At 45.6% G+C, this 21329-nt stretch overlaps 1 protein-coding gene across 1 annotated transcript; it reads right to left on the bottom strand.

The window, feature by feature from the left end:
* Positions 1–3194: 3194 nt before the first annotated feature.
* LOC124125904 (mucin-5AC-like) lies at positions 3195–19967 on the bottom strand (the record flags this gene model as incomplete). The annotated part of the gene is made up of 6 exons (XM_048384343.1): positions 3195–3951; positions 5142–7382; positions 9117–9161; positions 12645–12689; positions 15555–15620; positions 19920–19967. Coding segments are annotated over 6 exons (2679 nt in total), but the record flags the coding sequence as incomplete, so codon positions are not given.
* Positions 19968–21329: the final 1362 nt, after the last annotated feature.

Here is a 21329-nt window from a genome sequence, read left to right as displayed (position 1 = left end):
GATCGTAATATTATTCACTTTATTCTTAGGGAGGATGTTTGATCATAATATTATTCACTTTATTCTCAGGGCGAATGTTGGATCGTAATATTATTCATTTTATTCTCAGGGCGAATATTAGATCATGATATTATTCATTTTATTCTCAGGGCGAATGTTGGATCATAATATTATTCACTTTATTCTCAGGGCGAATGTTGGATCATAATATTATTCACTTTATCCTCAGAGAGCCAGCATTCATCCATAGGCCTTGGTCAGTTCCAGTACGAATTGTCAGTGCTTGCAACCTCTACAACAACTTAGGGATATTGAAACTGAAGGCCGTGGTGTGTACAGTTTGTACTGTCAGTGATGTTTGACCTGCAGGTGTATCGCCCTTAACGAGCATGACAGGACGATAGATGTTACTTTTAACTCGACGTACCTGTAAACAGTGAGTGGGTGAGTGAGTTGGATTTAACGCCGCTTTTAACAATATTACAGTTATATCGAGGCGTGTCAGCTTAATGTGGGAGGAAAGTCCGAAGTGATGCAGGTCTCGGACGTTTACCACTTCGGTGAAGTCCCACGAGCACGGGTATGGTGCTGACAAACCTAGAAACATAATCGGGGCGAACCGGGATTATAACCCACAATCATAGGTTTCTGGCGTGCCCAAGGGACGTAATTCTGCACAGTGAATCGCGGCGCCTTACACGACTGGGCCACCCGTGCCCCCACGTGTAAACAGAGGAAGAGAAGTTGTTGCACATATTGATTAAACTGGCATTGCAACTCCTTTTATTTTATTTGGCCTGAAATGCAATGTAGGTGGTCGAAAAAGTTATAAAAACAACAACTTCCAGATTACTACTTCTAGTAATGAATGAAGATCCATTCGTTCGTCGCACCAGCACAGAAAAACGACTGCGAAACGATACGGAAATATTATTTGATTGGTTTTTTTTTAGAAAAGATATGTTTGAACTATTATTCACCGTTTCTTAGGTCGGCCAGTATTCTTTGGTCAAAGGGCATTTATTACTTTTCTATTTTCAGATTTTATAGGGTCTCATATGGATATTCATATCTCTGTCACATGGCAACGAGTTGAGTGAAATGTAAGCAACAAACAGCGTTTTCAGTGAGACCTCGGACGTGCACGTATATTTACTAAATTGCTTATGAAATGTTTTTTGAATTCTCGTGCAAGATAATTTAAATAATTCTTTCTTTTCAGATGTTTTGTTTCAATTATACTACAAAAAACAACCAAAACATACATTTAAAAGTGGTTCGAGTCAACTTGAGGAAACGAAATCAATATTATGGATTCCATAGTTCAAGGAAATCTATGTTCGCTGTTTCGTAAGTATCCGACTTGAACAAACACAAATATCTAGCACCGTCTGTAGTTTGAATCCATATGAAAGTGTACCCCTGAACAATGGGCAGAACATTTAAGTATTAATTTTACTTTTTCAGATCTACATTCGTGATGAAGAAAGCAAATAAATATCTTGTATCAGCAGCAGAGATGTCACGTATTATCCTGTGATATTTCTTTGTTGCCTTCATAGCGAGTTGTTCTCAAGCACATCGTTACAGCAAGCACACAGGCAATTAGATATTAATTATGAAAACGTTAAATGTTACATAGTACACTAGCCCACATCACATAGTAGATTAGTCTATATCAAATCGGGCAACCCATTGTGACATCAATGTGCCACTGCCCTATGTAACATCTATATAATCCCATGTAACATCGTATGATATCTCCATGTAACATCGTATGATATCCCATGTAACACCGTATCACATCCCAATATAGCATATCACGTCTCCTTGTAACATTGTATCACATCCCTATGTAGCATCGCTTTGCATCTCCATGTAACATCATATCACAGCGATGTAACATCAAAAATCTGCCCTTTGTAACATCATGTCACATCGTTCTTTCCCCTATGTACCCTCGTACCCTTCCCTATGTAACATCATATATCATCTCTATGTAATAGAGAAAATAATTCCCATGTATATAATATAGAAAATAAATATTCCCATGTAACAGTCATGTAACATTACCATTCCTGCCTATCAACATTAAAAGGACAAGAAGTCGTTAAAATGTCCTTATTTCAGTTCAGTATACAGCAATATCACAAACAGGCTTTATCACAGTTAACAAATATACAACAGAAAATTACACTTTCAAACAGATCACAGTTACAGCCGAAGTCTTCAAACTGTAACACTTGCTGTGGCTGGATGCTCGACCTTGGATGTAGAAACCCACAGCAGACTCCTCCCACACAAAGTAGCAGCACAGAACTCAATATCCACTTTTTTCAACACTACCACCCTGGTCAGTGTAATCATCACCCATCTCACAAGAACTAGTGGTGTTTTCCTAAGCGCTATATACAAATAGCTACACTGGTGTCGTTGACGCGTGGTATGTACACAGTCTTCAGCCTTAGGACCTAGCCGTGAGCTGGTGTGCTGGCGACATCATGGAGATCACGAATACACAACAGAGCCTTGGATCCTGGTATTCAAAACCAAGTGTTCTGGCCCCCGTTCCACAAAGCAATCCCAGAGATAAGACGATCTTTACTCCCATACTTTAACATAAACATACGACAGTCGTAGCGCTAAGATCGTTTTGTGGAACGGGCCCCTGGCCCTGCCTGAGCTACGATATAGTGGAAGACTACGGTATAACAATAACCTTATAAAGAGCTGCTTACTGGTAGAGGCGTGTCAGAAAGTCTGAGGTTTTTACAACCGTCCAATAGGATACCAGAGAGGATTTGTCGACTGACTATTGACTTTAACCACCGGGTAAAAGAAAGTATATATTTGGAAATTGGATTTGTCCAACATATTACAGACATGATCAAAACGTTGGGTAACTAGTTCACCGAAACATGTCAAAGTTAAGGTCCAAAAACCACTATTATACATCACCATCGAACAACCATTTCTTGTTTGTTTCATTTTTTGGCACCGTCAAACATGGTTGTACGTTCTTTTCCCGGCAGTTTATGAGTCAGTGAGTAATGTTTAACGCCGCTTTTAATAGTATTCCAGTTATATCGCGGCGTGTCAGCTTAATGTGGGAGGAAAGCCCGAAGTGATGCAGGTCTCGGACGTTTACCACTTCGGTGAAACCCCTCGAGCTCGGGTATGGTGTGGCCAAACCTGAAACATATTCGGGGCGAGCCGGGATTCGAATCCACCATCATAGGTTTCTGGCGTGTCCAAGGGACGCAACTCTACACAGTGAATCGCGGCTCCTTTGACCACTGGGCCACCCGTGCCCCGTCAGTGTATGAACGATGACACATCTGTTAACGCGATACAACCAGACACAGGGTTTAAGTGTGGCCTATACGACAAAGAGCGACAAACACCTTGTGAACATGGACGACCATTAGGCCACATTAAAAAATATGACAATCTTAAAGCCACGACCATCTTGTAAATATAAAATGTCAACGCCAGAGAATAACCAGTCTCGATAAGCACTGAGACACATCTTGACCAAACACCAGGAATCCAGCTGCTATGGAAGCACTATTCTGTTTACACTGTCAGAGAACCCAGGTCTCCGACTGAATCCTTACACGTGACAATGTTCCATTCCGCATGGAGTAAAGGCCTTTATGTGATAATTGCAACTTCATTGACTGACACTACAGGAAGCGTTCCCAGAAACTTCCTCTCTTATTGAATCTTTGGTCTGGGGTTGAACTTAATTGCTGCCACACTGTCCGGTACCTCGATGTCGGGGTAGATTCTGTTCATGTTATATCTGGCCGTGTTCATCATTTTCTTGATGGCTTTAACTATATAGAACCCAGCAAGCAGCACTCCTCCTCCCGCGAGCGTTGCTGCAACTCCAACCCCGATGTAGTATGTCTTTTCTGGACAGGTGTCCGCTGGAGCTAGTGTGGTGCCCTGGAATAGATTGAAACACTCTTGTAATTGATATCAACTATTTTATATCATGGCAATAAATTTGTATTTTATCAATTTGGATTCCAATAATCAGTTAGTCAATACGTTTTTACTTAAACGAATTAAATATTTACAAAATGTCCTTGTAATACAGTGCATGGACATTTGAGAATTATACTATTGGAAAGGTTTTGCTAATAAATAACTCACGCACTGCGTAGTTAAAATGAGAAGAGCGTTTTAGTAAACAAAAGAAGACATGATTCATGATGTCAATTGTTGAATTCCTTTAATTAATATGATACATACATGCAATTGTGATACATACACTGGTGGAATTTATATAGTGGTGTATGTAAATATTAGTCATTACGTATTATGCTAGAGACCGACCACGTGATGGTGTCTGGTAGGATCAGAGATTAAAAACATTTGTTCCAGAAAATAATGGAAAAAAATAAGTTTTATCCCACACATTCTTCACTAGACATGCCTGCAAAAAAGGGCTGAAAACAATAAAAATGGCTCCTCCTTTCAAAGACATAACTGTTTTGAATCAATGACCGAAAAGCATATCCTGATACGTTTCTTGAGTGCATGTAGAAGCCACACATTTTCCATATAGATTATAGGATAATCTCTTGTTATAGCCTTATGCAGAACATCAACTACACATTAATCTTCCCAGATCGGTATCTAGCATGAACAGTTAATCGTCATTAACTTTACTTGATTACATCAGTAGAAACTCCAAAAAGTTAACTTACCACAGCAGTTTTATAAGTTATTAAAGTCAATTAGCACGTTATGATATCCACATCAACAATAAATTTGTATTTTATCAAATTTGGATTCCAATAATCAGTTAGTCAATACGTTTTTACTTAAACGAAATAAATATTTACAAAATGTCCTTATAATACAGTGCATGAACATTTGAGAATTATACTATTGGAAAGGTTTTGCTAATAAATTGTCAAATTAGTCTTACACAAGGTTGGTTCAAGTAGTCTTTTCAGCTTTACAAAGGGTATAAAACTAAACTTATAATTATCATTTTAACTTAAACCATACAAAATAAAAGATCAGTTGTGTTAAGCTTTGCAATGGAGTATCTAAAAATTCAAATATATATTTGAACTTTACCACATAGGTATAAAGTATACTATTCAATTGTCAATTACGCTTACCAAAGCAGTTGTTGTATTTGTTGTCTGTAGCGCCGTGGTGACGCCGGTTGAGGTTGTGGCTGGTGAGGTTGACATATTAGATGTCACTGCAGTTACTGTCGTGGCAGATGTTTCGTTGGGCGTTCCTGGAACCGTGGTCCACGTGGGGGATAGAGAGGGTGGGGATGTGTATGATACACTGGGGCCTGGACTAGAGACTGAACTTGTGGTCTTTCCAGTTGATGTAGGCGTCCTTGTGATTGTTGGCGTTGTCTTTGTGCTTGTAACTGTTGTCCTTGACGATGGGGATGTTGTGGAGTATGTTGGTGTTGCAGTTGTCACAGCACTGCTTGAGCTGGTGAATTTAGTCGCAGTTTGGCTTAATGTTGTGGAAAATGTGGTTGGTTGGACAGAGGACGAAGGTGTTGCTGAATCTGTGGATCCGCCAGGGGTTATGCTGCTGGCTGTAGATGTTGCCGATGTTGTTTTTGGAGGCGATGTCGTTGTTGATAATGTACTGGTTGATTGAGATGTTGGTCTTGATATCGAAGTTGAGGAGGTAATCGATGTTTTACCTGTGGTCTGTGAAGAAGCGGTTGTGGAGCGACCAGATGTAATTATGTGGGAAAGAGTTGATCCAGGGTAAATAGGAGATGTAGGCCCTGTCTTTGTCGTGGCTGATGATTCCGTAGATGATTCTGTAGTTGGAACACTGGTAGCGCCTGTCACTGTCGGTTCAGATGATTCTGTAGTTGGAACACTGGTAGCGCCTGTCACTGTGGCTTCAGATGATTCTGTAGTTGGAACACTAGTAGCGCCTGTCACTGTCGCTTCAGATGATTCTGTAGTTGGAATACTAGTAGCGACTGTCACTGTCGCTTCAGATGATTCTGTTGTTGGAACACTGGAAGCGCCTGTCACTGTCGCTTCAGATGATTCTGTAGTTGGAACACTAGTAGCGCCTGTCACTGTCGCTTCAGATGATTCTGTAGTTGGAACACTAGTAGGCCCTGTCACTGTCGGTTCGGATGATTCTGTTGTTGGAACACTAGTAGGCCTTGTCACTGTCGCTTCAGATGATTCTGTAGTTGGAACACTGGTAGCGCCTGTCACTGTCGCTTCAGATGATTCTGTAGTTGGAACACTAGTAGCGCCTGTAACTGTCGCTTCAGATGATTCTGTAGTTGGAAAACTAGTAGCGCCTGTCACTGTCGCTTCAGATGATTCTGTAGCTGGAACACTAGTAGCGCCGGTCACTGTCGGTTCAGATGATTCTGTAGTTGGAGCACTAGTAGCGACTGTCACTGTCGCTTCAGATGATTCTGTTGTTGGAACACTAGTAGCGCCTGTCACTGTCGCTTCAGATGATTCTGTAGTTGGAACACTAGTAGGCCCTGTCACTGTCGCTTCAGATGATTCTGTTGTTGGAACACTGGTAGCGCCTGTCACTGTCGCTTCAGATGATTCTGTAGTTGGAACACTAGTAGCGCCTGTCACTGTCGCTTCAGATGATTCTGTAGTTGGAACACTAGTAGGCCCTGTCACTGTCGGTTCGGATGATTCTGTTGTTGGAACACTAGTAGGCCCTGTCACTGTCGCTTCAGATGATTCTGTAGTTGGAACACTGGTAGCGCCTGTCACTGTCGCTTCAGATGATTCTGTAGTTGGAACACTAGTAGCGCCTGTAACTGTCGCTTCAGATGATTCTGTAGTTGGAAAACTAGTAGCGCCTGTCACTGTCGCTTCAGATGATTCTGTAGTTGGAACACTAGTAGCGCCGGTCACTGTCGGTTCAGATGATTCTGTAGTTGGAGCACTAGTAGCGACTGTCACTGTCGCTTCAGATGATTCTGTTGTTGGAACACTAGTAGCGCCTGTCACTGTCGCTTCAGATGATTCTGTAGTTGGAACACTAGTAGCGCCTGTCACTGTCGCTTCAGATGATTCTGTAGTTGGAACACTAGTAGCGCCTGTCACTGTCGCTTCAGATGATTCTGTAGTTGGAACACTAGTAGCGCCTGTCACTGTCGCTTCAGATGATTCTGTAGTTGGAACACTGGTAGCGCCTGTCACTGTCGCTTCAGATGATTCTGTAGTTGGAACACTAGTAGGCCCTGTCACTGTCGCTTCAGATGATTCTGTAGTTGGAACACTAGTCGCAGATGTAGTTTCCAAGGTGCTTGACGTTGCACTTGTTGCTTCTGTTGAAGTAGTTTCCTCGGAAACTGTGGAAGCTTGAGATGTGGTCATCTCCGTCTGGGTAGAGGTGGGGCTAGTAGTTACCTCTGTTGTACTTTCCTCTGTCGCAGATGTAGTTTCCAAGGTGCTTGACGTTGCACTTGTTGCTTCTGTTGAAGTAGTTTCCTCGGAAACTGTGGAAGCTTGAGATGTGGTCATCTCCGTCTGGGTAGAGGTGGGGCTAGTAGTTACCTCTGTTGTACTTTCCTCTGTCGCAGATGTACTTTCCAAGGTGCTTGACGTTGCACTTGTTGCTTCTGTTGAAGTAGTTTCCTGGGAAACTGTGGAAGCTTGAGATGTGGTTACCTCCGTCTGGGTAGAGGTGGGACTAGTAGTTACCTCTGTTGTACTTTCCTCTGTCGCAGATGTACTTTCCAAGGTGCCTGACGTTGCACTTGTTGCTTCTGTTGAAGTAGTTTCCTCGGAAACTGTGGAAGCTTGAGATGTGGTCATCTCCGTCTGGGTAGAGGTGGGGCTAGTAGTTACCTCTGTTGTACTTTCCTCTGTCGCAGATGTACTTTCCAAGGTGCTTGACGTTGCACTTGTTGCTTCTGTTGAAGTAGTTTCCTGGGAAACTGTGGAAGCTTGAGATGTGGTTACCTCCGTCTGGGTAGAGGTTGGACTAGTAGTTACCTCTGTTGTACTTTCCTCTGTCGCAGATGTACTTTCCAAGGTGCTTGACGTTGCACTTGTTGCTTCTGTTGAAGTAGTTTCCTCGGAAACTGTGGAAGCTTGAGATGTGGTCATCTCCGTCTGGGTAGAGGTGGGGCTAGTAGTTTCCTCTGTTGTACTTTCCTCTGTCGCAGATGTACTTTCCAAGGTGCTTGACGTTGCACTTGTTGCTTCTGTTGAAGTAGTTTCCTCGGAAACTGTGGAAGCTTGAGATGTGGTTACCTCCGTCTGGGTAGAGGTGGGACTAGTAGTTACCTCTGTTGTACTTTCCTCTGTCGCAGATGTACTTTCCAAGGTGCTTGACGTTGCACTTGTTGCTTCTGTTGAAGTAGTTTCCTCGGAAACTGTGGAAGCTTGAGATGTGGTCATCTCCGTCTGGGTAGAGGTGGGGCTAGTAGTTACCTCTGTTGTACTTTCCTCTGTCGCAGATGTAGTTTCCAAGGTGCTTGACGTTGCACTTGTTGCTTCTGTTGAAGTAGTTTCCTCGGAAACTGTGGAAGCTTGAGATGTGGTCATCTCCGTCTGGGTAGAGGTGGGGCTAGTAGTTACCTCTGTTGTACTTTCCTCTGTCGCAGATGTACTTTCCAAGGTGCTTGACGTTGCACTTGTTGCTTCTGTTGAAGTAGTTTCCTCGGAAACTGTGGAAGCTTGAGATGTGGTTACCTCCGTCTGGGTAGAGGTTGGACTAGTAGTTACCTCTGTTGTACTTTCCTCTGTCGCAGATGTAGTTTCCAAGGTGCTTGACGTTGCACTTGTTGCTTCTGTTGAAGTAGTTTCCTCGGAAACTGTGGAAGCTTGAGATGTGGTCATCTCCGTCTGGGTAGAGGTGGGGCTAGTAGTTACCTCTGTTGTACTTTCCTCTGTCGCAGATGTACTTTCCAAGGTGCTTGACGTTGCACTTGTTGCTTCTGTTGAAGTAGTTTCCTGGGAAACTGTGGAAGCTTGAGATGTGGTTACCTCCGTCTGGGTAGAGGTGGGACTAGTAGTTACCTCTGTTGTACTTTCCTCTGTCGCAGATGTACTTTCCAAGGTGCTTGACGTTGCACTTGTTGCTTCTGTTGAAGTAGTTTCCTCGGAAACTGTGGAAGCTTGAGATGTGGTCATCTCCGTCTGGGTAGAGGTGGGGCTAGTAGTTACCTCTGTTGTACTTTCCTCTGTCGCAGATGTACTTTCCAAGGTGCTTGACGTTGCACTTGTTGCTTCTGTTGAAGTAGTTTCCTGGGAAACTGTGGAAGCTTGAGATGTGGTTACCTCCGTCTGGGTAGAGGTGGGACTAGTAGTTACCTCTGTTGTACTTTCCTCTGTCGCAGATGTACTTTCCAAGGTGCTTGACGTTGCACTTGTTGCTTCTGTTGAAGTAGTTTCCTCGGAAACTGTGGAAGCTTGAGATGTGGTCATCTCCGTCTGGGTAGAGGTGGGGCTAGTAGTTACCTCTGTTGTACTTTCCTCTGTCGCAGATGTACTTTCTAAGGTGCTTGACGTTGCACGTGTTGCTTCTGTTGAAGTAGTTTCCTCGGAAACTGTAGAAGCTTGAGATGTGGTCATCTCCGTCTGGGTAGAGGTGGGGCTAGTAGTTACCTCTGTTGTACTTTCCTCTGTCGCAGATGTACTTTCCAAGGTGCTTGACGTTGCACTTGTTGCTTCTGTTGAAGTAGTTTCCTCGGAAACTGTAGAAGCTTGAGATGTGGTCATCTCCGTCTGGGTAGAGGTGGGGCTAGTAGTTACCTCTGTTGTACTTTCCTCTGTCGCAGATGTACTTTCCAATGTGCTTGACGTTGCACTTGTTGCTTCTGTTGAAGTAGTTTCCTCGGAAACTGTGGAAGCTTGAGATGTGGTCATCTCCGTCTGGGTAGAGGTGGGGCTAGTAGTTACCTCTGTTGTACTTTCCTCTTTCGCAGATGTACTTTCCAAGGTGCTTGACGTTGCACTTGTTGCTTCTGTTGAAGTAGTTTCCTCGGAAACTGTGGAAGCTTGAGATGTGGTTACCTCCGTCTGGGTAGAGGTGGGACTAGTAGTTACCTCTGTTGTACTTTCCTCTGTCGCAGATGTACTTTCCAAGGTGCTTGACGTTGCACTTGTTGCTACTGTTGAAGTAGTTTCCTCGGAAACTGTGGAAGCTTGAGATGTGGTCATCTCCGTCTGGGTAGAGGTGGGGCTAGTAGTTACCTCTGTTGTACTTTCCTCTGTCGCAGATGTACTTTCCAAGGTGCTTGACGTTGCACTTGTTGCTTCTGTTGAAGTAGTTTCCTGGGAAACTGTGGAAGCTTGAGATGTGGTTACCTCCGTCTGGGTAGAGGTGGGACTAGTAGTTACCTCTGTTGTACTTTCCTCTGTCGCAGATGTACTTTCCAAGGTGCTTGACGTTGCACTTGTTGCTTCTGTTGAAGTAGTTTCCTCGGAAACTGTGGAAGCTTGAGATGTGGTCATCTGCGTCTGGGTAGAGTTGGGGCTAGTAGTTACCTCTGTTGTACTTTCCTCTGTCGCAGATGTACTTTCCAAGGTGCTTGACGTTGCACTTGTTGCTTCTGTTGAAGTAGTTTCCTCGGAAACTGTGGAAGCTTGAGATGTGGTTACCTCCGTCTGGGTAGAGGTGGGACTAGTAGTTACCTCTGTTGTACTTTCCTCTGTCGCAGATGTACTTTCCAAGGTGCTTGACGTTGCACTTGTTGCTTCTGTTGAAGAAGTTTCCTCGGAAACTGTGGAAGCTTGAGATGTGGTCATCTCCGTCTGGGTAGAGGTGGGGCTAGTAGTTACCTCTGTTGTACTTTCCTCTGTCGCAGATGTACTTTCCAAGGTGCTTGACGTTGCACTTGTTGCTTCTGTTGAAGTAGTTTCCTCGGAAACTGTGGAAGCTTGAGATGTGGTTACCTCCGTCTGGGTAGAGGTTGGACTAGTAGTTACCTCTGTTGTACTTTCCTCTGTCGCAGATGTACTTTCCAAGGTGCTTGACGTTGCACTTGTTGCTTCTGTTGAAGTAGTTTCCTGGGAAACTGTGGAAGCTTGAGATGTGGTCATCTCCGTCTGGGTAGAGGTGGGGCTAGTAGTTACCTCTGTTGTACTTTCCTCTGTCGCAGATGTACTTTCCAAGGTGCTTGACGTTGCACTTGTTGCTTCTGTTGAAGTAGTTTCCTCGGAAACTGTGGAAGCTTGAGATGTGGTTACTTCCGTCTGGGTAGAGGTGGGACTAGTAGTTACCTCTGTTGTACTTTCCTCTGTCGCAGATGTACTTTCCAAGGTGCTTGACGTTGCACTTGTTGCTTCTGTTGAAGTAGTTTCCTCGGAAACTGTGGAAGCTTGAGATGTGGTTACCTCCGTCTGGGTAGAGGTGGGACTAGTAGTTACCTCTGTTGTACTTTCCTCTGTCGCAGATGTACTTTCCAAGGTGCTTGACGTTGCACTTGTTGCTTCTGTTGAAGTAGTTTCCTCGGAAACTGTGGAAGCTTGAGATGTGGTCATCTCCGTCTGGGTAGAGGTGGGACTAGTAGTTACCTCTGTTGTACTTTCCTCTGTCGCAGATGTACTTTCCAATGTGCCTGACGTTGCACTTGTTGCTTCTGTTGAAGTAGTTTCCTCGGAAACTGTGGAAGCTTGAGATGTGGTTACCTCCGTCTGGGTAGAGGTGGGACTAGTAGTTACCTCTGTTGTACTTTCCTCTGTCGCAGATGTAGTTTCCAAGGTGCTTGACGTTGCACTTGTTGCTTCTGTTGAAGTAGTTTCCTCGGAAACTGTGGAAGCTTGAGATGTGGTCATCTCCGTCTGGGTAGAGGTGGGGCTAGTAGTTACCTCTGTTGAACTTTCCTCTGTCGCAGATGTACTTTCCAAGGTGCTTGACGTTGCACTTGTTGCTTCTGTTGAAGTAGTTTCCTCGGAAACTGTGGAAGCTTGAGATGTGGTCATCTCCGTCTGGGTAGAGGTGGGGCTAGTAGTTACCTCTGTTGTACTTTCCTCTGTCGCAGATGTACTTTCCAAGGTGCTTGACGTTGCACTTGTTGCTTCTGTTGAAGTAGTTTCCTCGGAAACTGTTGAAGCTTGAGATGTGGTTACCTCCGTCTGGGTAGAGGTTGGACTAGTAGTTACCTCTGTTGTACTTTCCTCTGTCGCAGATGTACTTTCCAAGGTGCTTGACGTTGCACTTGTTGCTTCTGTTGAAGTAGTTTCCTCGGAAACTGTGGAAGCTTGAGATGTGGTCATCTCCGTCTGGGTAGAGGTGGGGCTAGTAGTTACCTCTGTTGTACTTTCCTCTGTCGCAGATGTACTTTCTAAGGTGCTTGACGTTGCACTTGTTGCTTCTGTTGAAGTAGTTTCCTCGGAAACTGTAGAAGCTTGAGATGTGGTCATCTCCGTCTGGGTAGAGGTGGGGCTAGTAGTTACCTCTGTTGTACTTTCCTCTGTCGCAGATGTACTTTCCAAGGTGCTTGACGTTGCACTTGTTGCTTCTGTTGAAGTAGTTTCCTCGGAAACTGTGGAAGCTTGAGATGTGGTCATCTCCGTCTGGGTAGAGGTGGGGCTAGTAGTTACCTCTGTTGTACTTTCCTCTGTCGCAGATGTACTTTCCAAGGTGCTTGACGTTGCACTTGTTGCTTCTGTTGAAGTAGTTTCCTCGGAAACTGTGGAAGCTTGAGATGTGGTCATCTCCGTCTGGGTAGAGGTGGGGCTAGTAGTTACCTCTGTTGTACTTTCCTCTGTCGCAGATGTACTTTCCAAGGTTATTGACGTTGCACTTGTTGCTTCTGTTGAAGTAGTTTCCTCGGAAACTGTGGAAGCTTGAGATGTGGTTACCTCCGTCTGGGTAGAGGTGGGACTAGTAGTTACCTCTGTTGTACTTTCCTCTGTCGCAGATGTACTTTCCAAGGTGCTTGACGTTGCACTTGTTGCTTCTGTTGAAGTAGTTTCCTCGGAAACTGTGGAAGCTTGAGATGTGGTCATCTGCGTCTGGGTAGAGTTGGGGCTAGTAGTTACCTCTGTTGTACTTTCCTCTGTCGCAGATGTACTTTCCAAGGTGCTTGACGTTGCACTTGTTGCTTCTGTTGAAGTAGTTTCCTCGGAAACTGTGGAAGCTTGAGATGTGGTCATCTGCGTCTGGGTAGAGGTGGGGCTAGTAGTTACCTCTGTTGTACTTTCCTCTGTCGCAGATGTACTTTCCAAGGTGCTTGACGTTGCACTTGTTGCTTCTGTTGAAGTAGTTTCCTCGGAAACTGTGGAAGCTTGAGATGTGGTTACCTCCGTCTGGGTAGAGGTTGGACTAGTAGTTACCTCTGTTGTACTTTCCTCTGTCGCAGATGTACTTTCCAAGGTGCTTGCCGTTGCACTTGTTGCTTCTGTTGAAGTAGTTTCCTCGGAAACTGTGGAAGCTTGAGTTGTGGTCATCTCCGTCTGGGTAGAGGTGGGGCTAGTAGTTACCTCTGTTGTACTTTCCTCTGTCGCAGATGTACTTTCTAAGGTGCTTGACGTTGCACGTGTTGCTTCTGTTGAAGTAGTTTCCTCGGAAACTGTAGAAGCTTGAGATGTGGTCATCTCCGTCTGGGTAGAGGTGGGGCTAGTAGTTACCTCTGTTGTACTTTCCTCTGTCGCAGATGTACTTTCCAAGGTGCTTGACGTTGCACTTGTTGCTTCTGTTGAAGTAGTTTCCTCGGAAACTGTGGAAGCTTGAGATGTGGTCATCTCCGTCTGGGTAGAGGTGGGGCTAGTAGTTACCTCTGTTGTACTTTCCTCTGTCGCAGATGTACTTTCCAAGGTGCTTGACGTTGCACTTGTTGCTTCTGTTGAAGTAGTTTCCTCGGAAACTGTGGAAGCTTGAGATGTGGTCATCTCCGTCTGGGTAGAGGTGGGGCTAGTAGTTACCTCTGTTGTACTTTCCTCTTTCGCAGATGTACTTTCCAAGGTGCTTGACGTTGCACTTGTTGCTTCTGTTGAAGTAGTTTCCTCGGAAACTGTGGAAGCTTGAGATGTGGTTACCTCCGTCTGGGTAGAGGTGGGACTAGTAGTTACCTCTGTTGTACTTTCCTCTGTCGCAGATGTACTTTCCAAGGTGCTTGACGTTGCACTTGTTGCTTCTGTTGAAGTAGTTTCCTCGGAAACTGTGGAAGCTTGAGATGTGGTTACCTCCGTCTGGGTAGAGGTGGGACTAGTAGTTACCTCTGTTGTACTTTCCTCTGTCGCAGATGTACTTTCCAAGGTGCTTGACGTTGCACTTGTTGCTTCTGTTGAAGTAGTTTCCTCGGAAACTGTGGAAGCTTGAGATGTGGTTACCTCCGTCTGGGTAGAGGTGGGATTAGTAGTTACCTCTGTTGTACTTTCCTCTGTCGCAGATGTACTTTCCAAGGTGCTTGACGTTGCACTTGTTGCTTCTGTTGAAGTAGTTTCCTCGGAAACTGTGGAAGCTTGAGATGTGGTCATCTCCGTCTGGGTAGAGGTGGGGCTAGTAGTTACCTCTGTTGTACTTTCCTCTGTCGCAGATGTACTTTCCAAGGTGCTTGACGTTGCACTTGTTGCTTCTGTTGAAGTAGTTTCCTCGGAAACTGTGGAAGCTTGAGATGTGGTTATCTCCGTCTGGGTAGAGGTGGGGCTAGTAGTTACCTCTGTTGTACTTTCCTCTGTCGCAGATGTACTTTCCAAGGTGCTTGACGTTGCACTTGTTGCTTCTGTTGAAGTAGTTTCCTCGGAAACTGTGGAAGCTTGAGATGTGGTCATCTCCGTCTGGGTAGAGGTGGGGCTAGTAGTTACCTCTGTTGTACTTTCCTCTGTCGCAGATGTACTTTCCAAGGTGCTTGACGTTGCACTTGTTGTTTCTGTTGAAGTAGTTTCCTGGGAAACTGTGGAAGCTTGAGATGTGGTTACCTCCGTCTGGGTAGAGGTGGGACTAGTAGTTACCTCTGTTGTACTTTCCTCTGTCGCAGATGTACTTTCCAAGGTGCTTGACGTTGCACTTGTTGCTTCTGTTGAAGTAGTTTCCTCGGAAACTGTGGAAGCTTGAGATGTGGTCATCTCCGTCTGGGTAGAGGTGGGGCTAGTAGTTACCTCTGTTGTACTTTCCTCTGTCGCAGATGTACTTTCCAAGGTGCTTGACGTTGCACTTGTTGCTTCTGTTGAAGTAGTTTCCTCGGAAACTGTGGAAGCTTGAGATGTGGTTACCTCCGTCTGGGTAGAGGTGGGACTAGTAGTTACCTCTGTTGTACTTTCCTCTGTCGCAGATGTACTTTCCAAGGTGCTTGACGTTGCACTTGTTGCTTCTGTTGAAGTAGTTTCCTCGGAAACTGTGGAAGCTTGAGATGTGGTCATCTCCGTCTGGGTAGAGGTGGGGCTAGTAGTTACCTCTGTTGTACTTTCCTCTTTCGCAGATGTACTTTCCAAGGTGCTTGACGTTGCACTTGTTGCTTCTGTTGAAGTAGTTTCCTCGGAAACTGTGGAAGCTTGAGATGTGGTTACCTCCGTCTGGGTAGAGGTGGGACTAGTAGTTACCTCTGTTGTACTTTCCTCTGTCGCAGATGTACTTTCCAAGGTGCTTGACGTTGCACTTGTTGCTTCTGTTGAAGTAGTTTCCTCGGAAACTGTGGAAGCTTGAGATGTGGTCATCTCCGTCTGGGTAGAGTTGGGGCTAGTAGTTACCTCTGTTGTACTTTCCTCTGTCGCAGATGTACTTTCCAAGGTGCTTGACGTTGCACTTGTTGCTTCTGTTGAAGTAGTTTCCTCGGAAACTGTGGAAGCTTGAGATGTGGTTACCTCCGTCTGGGTAGAGGTGGGACTAGTAGTTACCTCTGTTGTACTTTCCTCTGTCGCAGATGTACTTTCCAAGGTGCTTGACGTTGCACTTGTTGCTTCTGTTGAAGTAGTTTCCTCGGAAACTGTGGAAGCTTGAGATGTGGTCATCTCCGTCTGGGTAGAGGTGGGGCTAGTAGTTACCTCTGTTGTACTTTCCTCTGTCGCAGATGTACTTTCCAAGGTGCTTGACGTTGCACTTGTTGCTTCTGTTGAAGTAGTTTCCTCGGAAACTGTGGAAGCTTGAGATGTGGTTACCTCCGTCTGGGTAGAGGTGGGACTAGTAGTTACCTCTGTTGTACTTTCCTCTGTCGCAGATGTACTTTCCAAGGTGCTTGACGTTGCACGTGTTGCTTCTGTTGAAGTAGTTTCCTCGGAAACTGTGGAAGCTTGAGATGAGGCCATCTCCGTCTGGGTAGAGGTGGGGCTAGTAGTTACCTCTGTTGTACTTTCCTCTGTCGCAGATGTACTTTCCAAGGTGCTTGACGTTGCACTTGTTGCTTCTGTTGAAGTAGTTTCCTCGGAAACTGTGGAAGCTTGAGATGTGGTCATCTCCGTCTGGGTAGAGGTGGGGCTAGTAGTTACCTCTGTTGTACTTTCCTCTGTCGCAGATGTACTTTCCAAGGTGCTTGACGTTGCACTTGTTGTTTCTGTTGAAGTAGTTTCCTGGGAAACTGTGGAAGCTTGAGATGTGGTTACCTCCGTCTGGGTAGAGGTGGGACTAGTAGTTACCTCTGTTGTACTTTCCTCTGTCGCAGATGTACTTTCCAAGGTGCTTGACGTTGCACTTGTTGCTTCTGTTGAAGTAGTTTCCTCGGAAACTGTGGAAGCTTGAGATGTGGTCATCTCCGTCTGGGTAGAGGTGGGGCTAGTAGTTACCTCTGTTGTACTTTCCTCTGTCGCAGATGTACTTTCCAAGGTGCTTGACGTTGCACTTGTTGCTTCTGTTGAAGTAGTTTCCTCGGAAACTGTGGAAGCTTGAGATGTGGTTACCTCCGTCTGGGTAGAGGTGGGACTAGTAGTTACCTCTGTTGTACTTTCCTCTGTCGCAGATGTACTTTCCAAGGTGCTTGACGTTGCACTTGTTGCTTCTGTTGAAGTAGTTTCCTCGGAAACTGTGGAAGCTTGAGATGTGGTCATCTCCGTCTGGGTAGAGGTGGGGCTAGTAGTTACCTCTGTTGTACTTTCCTCTTTCGCAGATGTACTTTCCAAGGTGCTTGACGTTGCACTTGTTGCTTCTGTTGAAGTAGTTTCCTCGGAAACTGTGGAAGCTTGAGATGTGGTTACCTCCGTCTGGGTAGAGGTGGGACTAGTAGTTACCTCTGTTGTACTTTCCTCTGTCGCAGATGTACTTTCCAAGGTGCTTGACGTTGCACTTGTTGCTTCTGTTGAAGTAGTTTCCTCGGAAACTGTGGAAGCTTGAGATGTGGTCATCTCCGTCTGGGTAGAGGTGGGGCTAGTAGTTACCTCTGTTGTACTTTCCTCTGTCGCAGATGTACTTTCCAAGGTGCTTGACGTTGCACTTGTTGCTTCTGTTGAAGTAGTTTCCTCGGAAACTGTGGAAGCTTGAGATGTGGTTACCTCCGTCTGGGTAGAGGTGGGACTAGTAGTTACCTCTGTTGTACTTTCCTCTGTCGCAGATGTACTTTCCAAGGTGCTTGACGTTGCACTTGTTGCTTCTGTTGAAGTAGTTTCCTCGGAAACTGTGGAAGCTTGAGATGTGGTCATCTCCGTCTGGGTAGAGGTGGGGCTAGTAGTTACCTCTGTTGTACTTTCCTCTGTCGCAGATGTACTTTCCAAGGTGCTTGACGTTGCACTTGTTGCTTCTGTTGAAGTAGTTTCCTCGGAAACTGTGGAAGCTTGAGATGTGGTTACCTCCGTCTGGGTAGAGGTGGGACTAGTAGTTACCTCTGTTGTACTTTCCTCTGTCGCAGATGTACTTTCCAAGGTGCTTGACGTTGCACTTGTTGCTTCTGTTGAAGTAGTTTCCTCGGAAACTGTGGAAGCTTGAGATGAGGCCATCTCCGTCTGGGTAGAGGTGGGGCTAGTGGTTACCTCTGTTGTACTTTCCTCTGTCGCAGATGTACTTTCCAAGGTGCTTGACGTTGCACTTGTTGCTTCTGTTGAAGTAGTTTCCTCGGAAACTGTAGAAGCTTGAGATGTGGTCATCTCCGTCTGGGTAGAGGTGGGGCTAGTAGTTACCTCTGTTGTACTTTCCTCTGTCGCAGATGTACTTTCCAAGGTGCTTGACGTTGCACTTGTTGCTTCTGTTGAAGTAGTTTCCTCGGAAACTGTGGAAGCTTGAGATGTGGTCATCTCCGTCTGGGTAGAGGTGGGGCTAGTAGTTACCTCTGTTGTACTTTCCTCTGTCGCAGATGTACTTTCCAAGGTGCTTGACGTTGCACTTGTTGCTTCTGTTGAAGTAGTTTCCTCGGAAACTGTGGAAGCTTGAGATGTGGTCATCTCCGTCTGGGTAGAGGTGGGGCTAGTAGTTACCTCTGTTGTACTTTCCTCTGTCGCAGATGTACTTTCCAAGGTGCTTGACGTTGCACTTGTTGCTTCTGTTGAAGTAGTTTCCTCGGAAACTGTGGAAGCTTGAGATGTGGTTACCTCCGTCTGGGTAGAGGTGGGACTAGTAGTTACCTCTGTTGTACTTTCCTCTGTCGCAGATGTACTTTCCAAGGTGCTTGACGTTGCACGTGTTGCTTCTGTTGAAGTAGTTTCCTCGGAAACTGTGGAAGCTTGAGATGAGGCCATCTCCGTCTGGGTAGAGGTGGGGCTAGTAGTTACCTCTGTTGTACTTTCCTCTGTCGCAGATGTACTTTCCAAGGTGCTTGACGTTGCACTTGTTGCTTCTGTTGAAGTAGTTTCCTCGGAAACTGTAGAAGCTTGAGATGTGGTCATCTCCGTCTGGGTAGAGGTGGGGCTAGTAGTTACCTCTGTTGTACTTTCCTCTGTCGCAGATGTACTTTCCAAGGTGCTTGACGTTGCACTTGTTGCTTCTGTTGAAGTAGTTTCCTCGGAAACTGTGGAAGCTTGAGATGTGGTCATCTCCGTCTGGGTAGAGGTGGGGCTAGTAGTTACCTCTGTTGTACTTTCCTCTGTCGCAGATGTACTTTCCAAGGTGCTTGACGTTGCACTTGTTGCTTCTGTTGAAGTAGTTTCCTCGGAAACTGTGGAAGCTTGAGATGTGGTCATCTCCGTCTGGGTAGAGGTGGGGTTAGTAGTTACCTCTGTTGTACTTTCCTCTGTCGCAGATGTACTTTCCAAGGTGCTTGACGTTGCACTTGTTGCTTCTGTTGAAGTAGTTTCCTGGGAAACTGTGGAAGCTTGAGATGTGGTTACTTCCGTCTGGGTAGAGGTGGGACTAGTAGTTACCTCTGTTGTACTTTCCTCTGTCGCAGATGTACTTTCCAAGGTGCTTGACGTTGCACTTGTTGCTTCTGTTGAAGTAGTTTCCTCGGAAACTGTGGAAGCTTGAGATGTGGTCATCTCCGTCTGGGTAGAGGTGGGGCTAGTAGTTACCTCTGTTGTACTTTCCTCTGTCGCAGATGTACTTTCCAAGGTGCTTGACGTTGCACTTGTTGCTTCTGTTGAAGTAGTTTCCTCGGAAACTGTGGAAGCTTGAGATGTGGTTACCTCCGTCTGGGTAGAGGTGGGATTAGAAGTTACCTCTGTTGTACTTTCCTCTGTCGCAGATGTACTTTCCAAGGTGCTTGACGTTGCACTTGTTGCTTCTGTTGAAGTAGTTTCCCCGGAAACTGTGGAAGCTTGAGATGTGGTCATCTCCGTCTGGGTAGAGGTGGGGCTAGTAGTTACCTCTGTTGTACTTTCCTCTGTCGCAGATGTACTTTCCAAGGTGCTTGACGTTGCACTTGTTGCTACTGTTGAAGTAGTTTCCTCGGAAACTGTGGAAGCTTGAGATGTGGTCATCTCCGTCTGGGTAGAGGTGGGGCTAGTAGTTACCTCTGTTTTACTTTCCTCTTTCGCAGATGTACTTTCCAAGGTGCTTGACGTTGCACTTGTTGCTTCTGTTGAAGTAGTTTCCTCGGAAACTGTGGAAGCTTGAGATGTGGTTACCTCCGTCTGGGTAGAGGTGGGACTAGTAGTTACCTCTGTTGTACTTTCCTCTGTCGCAGATGTACTTTCCAAGGTGCTTGACGTTGCACTTGTTGCTACTGTTGAAGTAGTTTCCTCGGAAACTGTGGAAGCTTGAGATGTGGTCATCTCCGTCTGGGTAGAGGTGGGGCTAGTAGTTACCTCTGTTGTTCTTTCCTCTGTCGCAGATGTACTTTCCAAGGTGCTTGACGTTGCACTTGTTGCTTCTGTTGAAGTAGTTTCCTGGGAAACTGTGGAAGCTTGAGATGTGGTCATCTCCGTCTGGGTAGAGGTGGGGCTAGTAGTTACCTCTGTTGTACTTTCCTCTGTCGCAGATGTACTTTCCAAGGTGCTTGACGTTGCACTTGTTGCTTCTGTTGAAGTAGTTTCCTCGGAAACTGTGGAAGCTTGAGATGTGGTTACCTCCGTCTGGGTAGAGGTGGGACTAGTAGTTACCTCTGTTGTACTTTCCTCTGTCGCAGATGTACTTTCCAAGGTGCTTGACGTTGCACTTGTTGCTTCTGTTGAAGTAGTTTCCTGGGAAACTGTGGAAGCTTGAGATGTGGTTACCTGCGTCTGGGTAGAGGTGGGGCTATTAGTTACCTCTGTTGTACTTTCCTCTGTCGCAGATGTACTTTCCAAGGTGCTTGACGTTGCACGTGTTGCTTCTGTTGAAGTAGTTTCCTGGGAAAATGTGGAATCTTGAGATGTGGTTACCTCCGTCTGGGTAGAGGTTGGACTAGTAGTTACCTCTGTTGTACTTTCCTCTGTCGCAGATGTACTTTCCAAGGTGCTTGACGTTGCACTTGTTGCTTCTGTTGAAGTAGTTTCCTCGGAAACTGTGGAAGCTTGAGATGTGGTCATCTCCGTCTGGGTAGAGGTGGGGCTAGTAGTTACCTCTGCAGTACTTTCCTCTGTCGCAGATGTACTTTCCAAGGTGCTTGACGTTGCACTTGTTCCTTCTGTTGAAATAGTTTCCTCGGAAACTGTGGAAGCTTGAGATGTGGTCATCTCCGTCTGGGTAGAGGTGGGGCTAGTAGTTACCTCTGTTGTACTTTCCTCTGTCGCAGATGTACTTTCCAAGGTGCTTGACGTTGCACTTGTTGCTTCTGTTGAAGTAGTTTCCTCGGAAACTGTGGAAGCTTGAGATGTGGTTACCTCCGTCTGGGTAGAGGTGGGACTAGTAGTTACCTCTGTTGTACTTTCCTCTGTCGCAGATGTACTTTCCAAGGTGCTTGACGTTGCACTTGTTGCTTCTTTTGAAGTAGTTTCCTGGGAAACTGTGGAAGCTTGAGATGTGGTCATCTCCGTCTGGGTAGAGGTGGGGCTAGTAGTTACCTCTGTTGTACTTTCCTCTGTCGCAGATGTACTTTCCAAGGTGCTTGACGTTGCACTTGTTGCTTCTGTTGAAGTAGTTTCCTCGGAAACTGTGGAAGCTTGAGATGT

Source organism: Haliotis rufescens, unplaced genomic scaffold, assembly GCF_023055435.1.
Source record: "Haliotis rufescens isolate VD_foot unplaced genomic scaffold, xgHalRufe1.0.p SCAF_5, whole genome shotgun sequence".
NCBI classification, from domain to species: Eukaryota; Metazoa; Mollusca; class Gastropoda; order Lepetellida; family Haliotidae; genus Haliotis; species Haliotis rufescens.
This window is presented reverse-complemented; position numbering and strand designations above follow the sequence as displayed.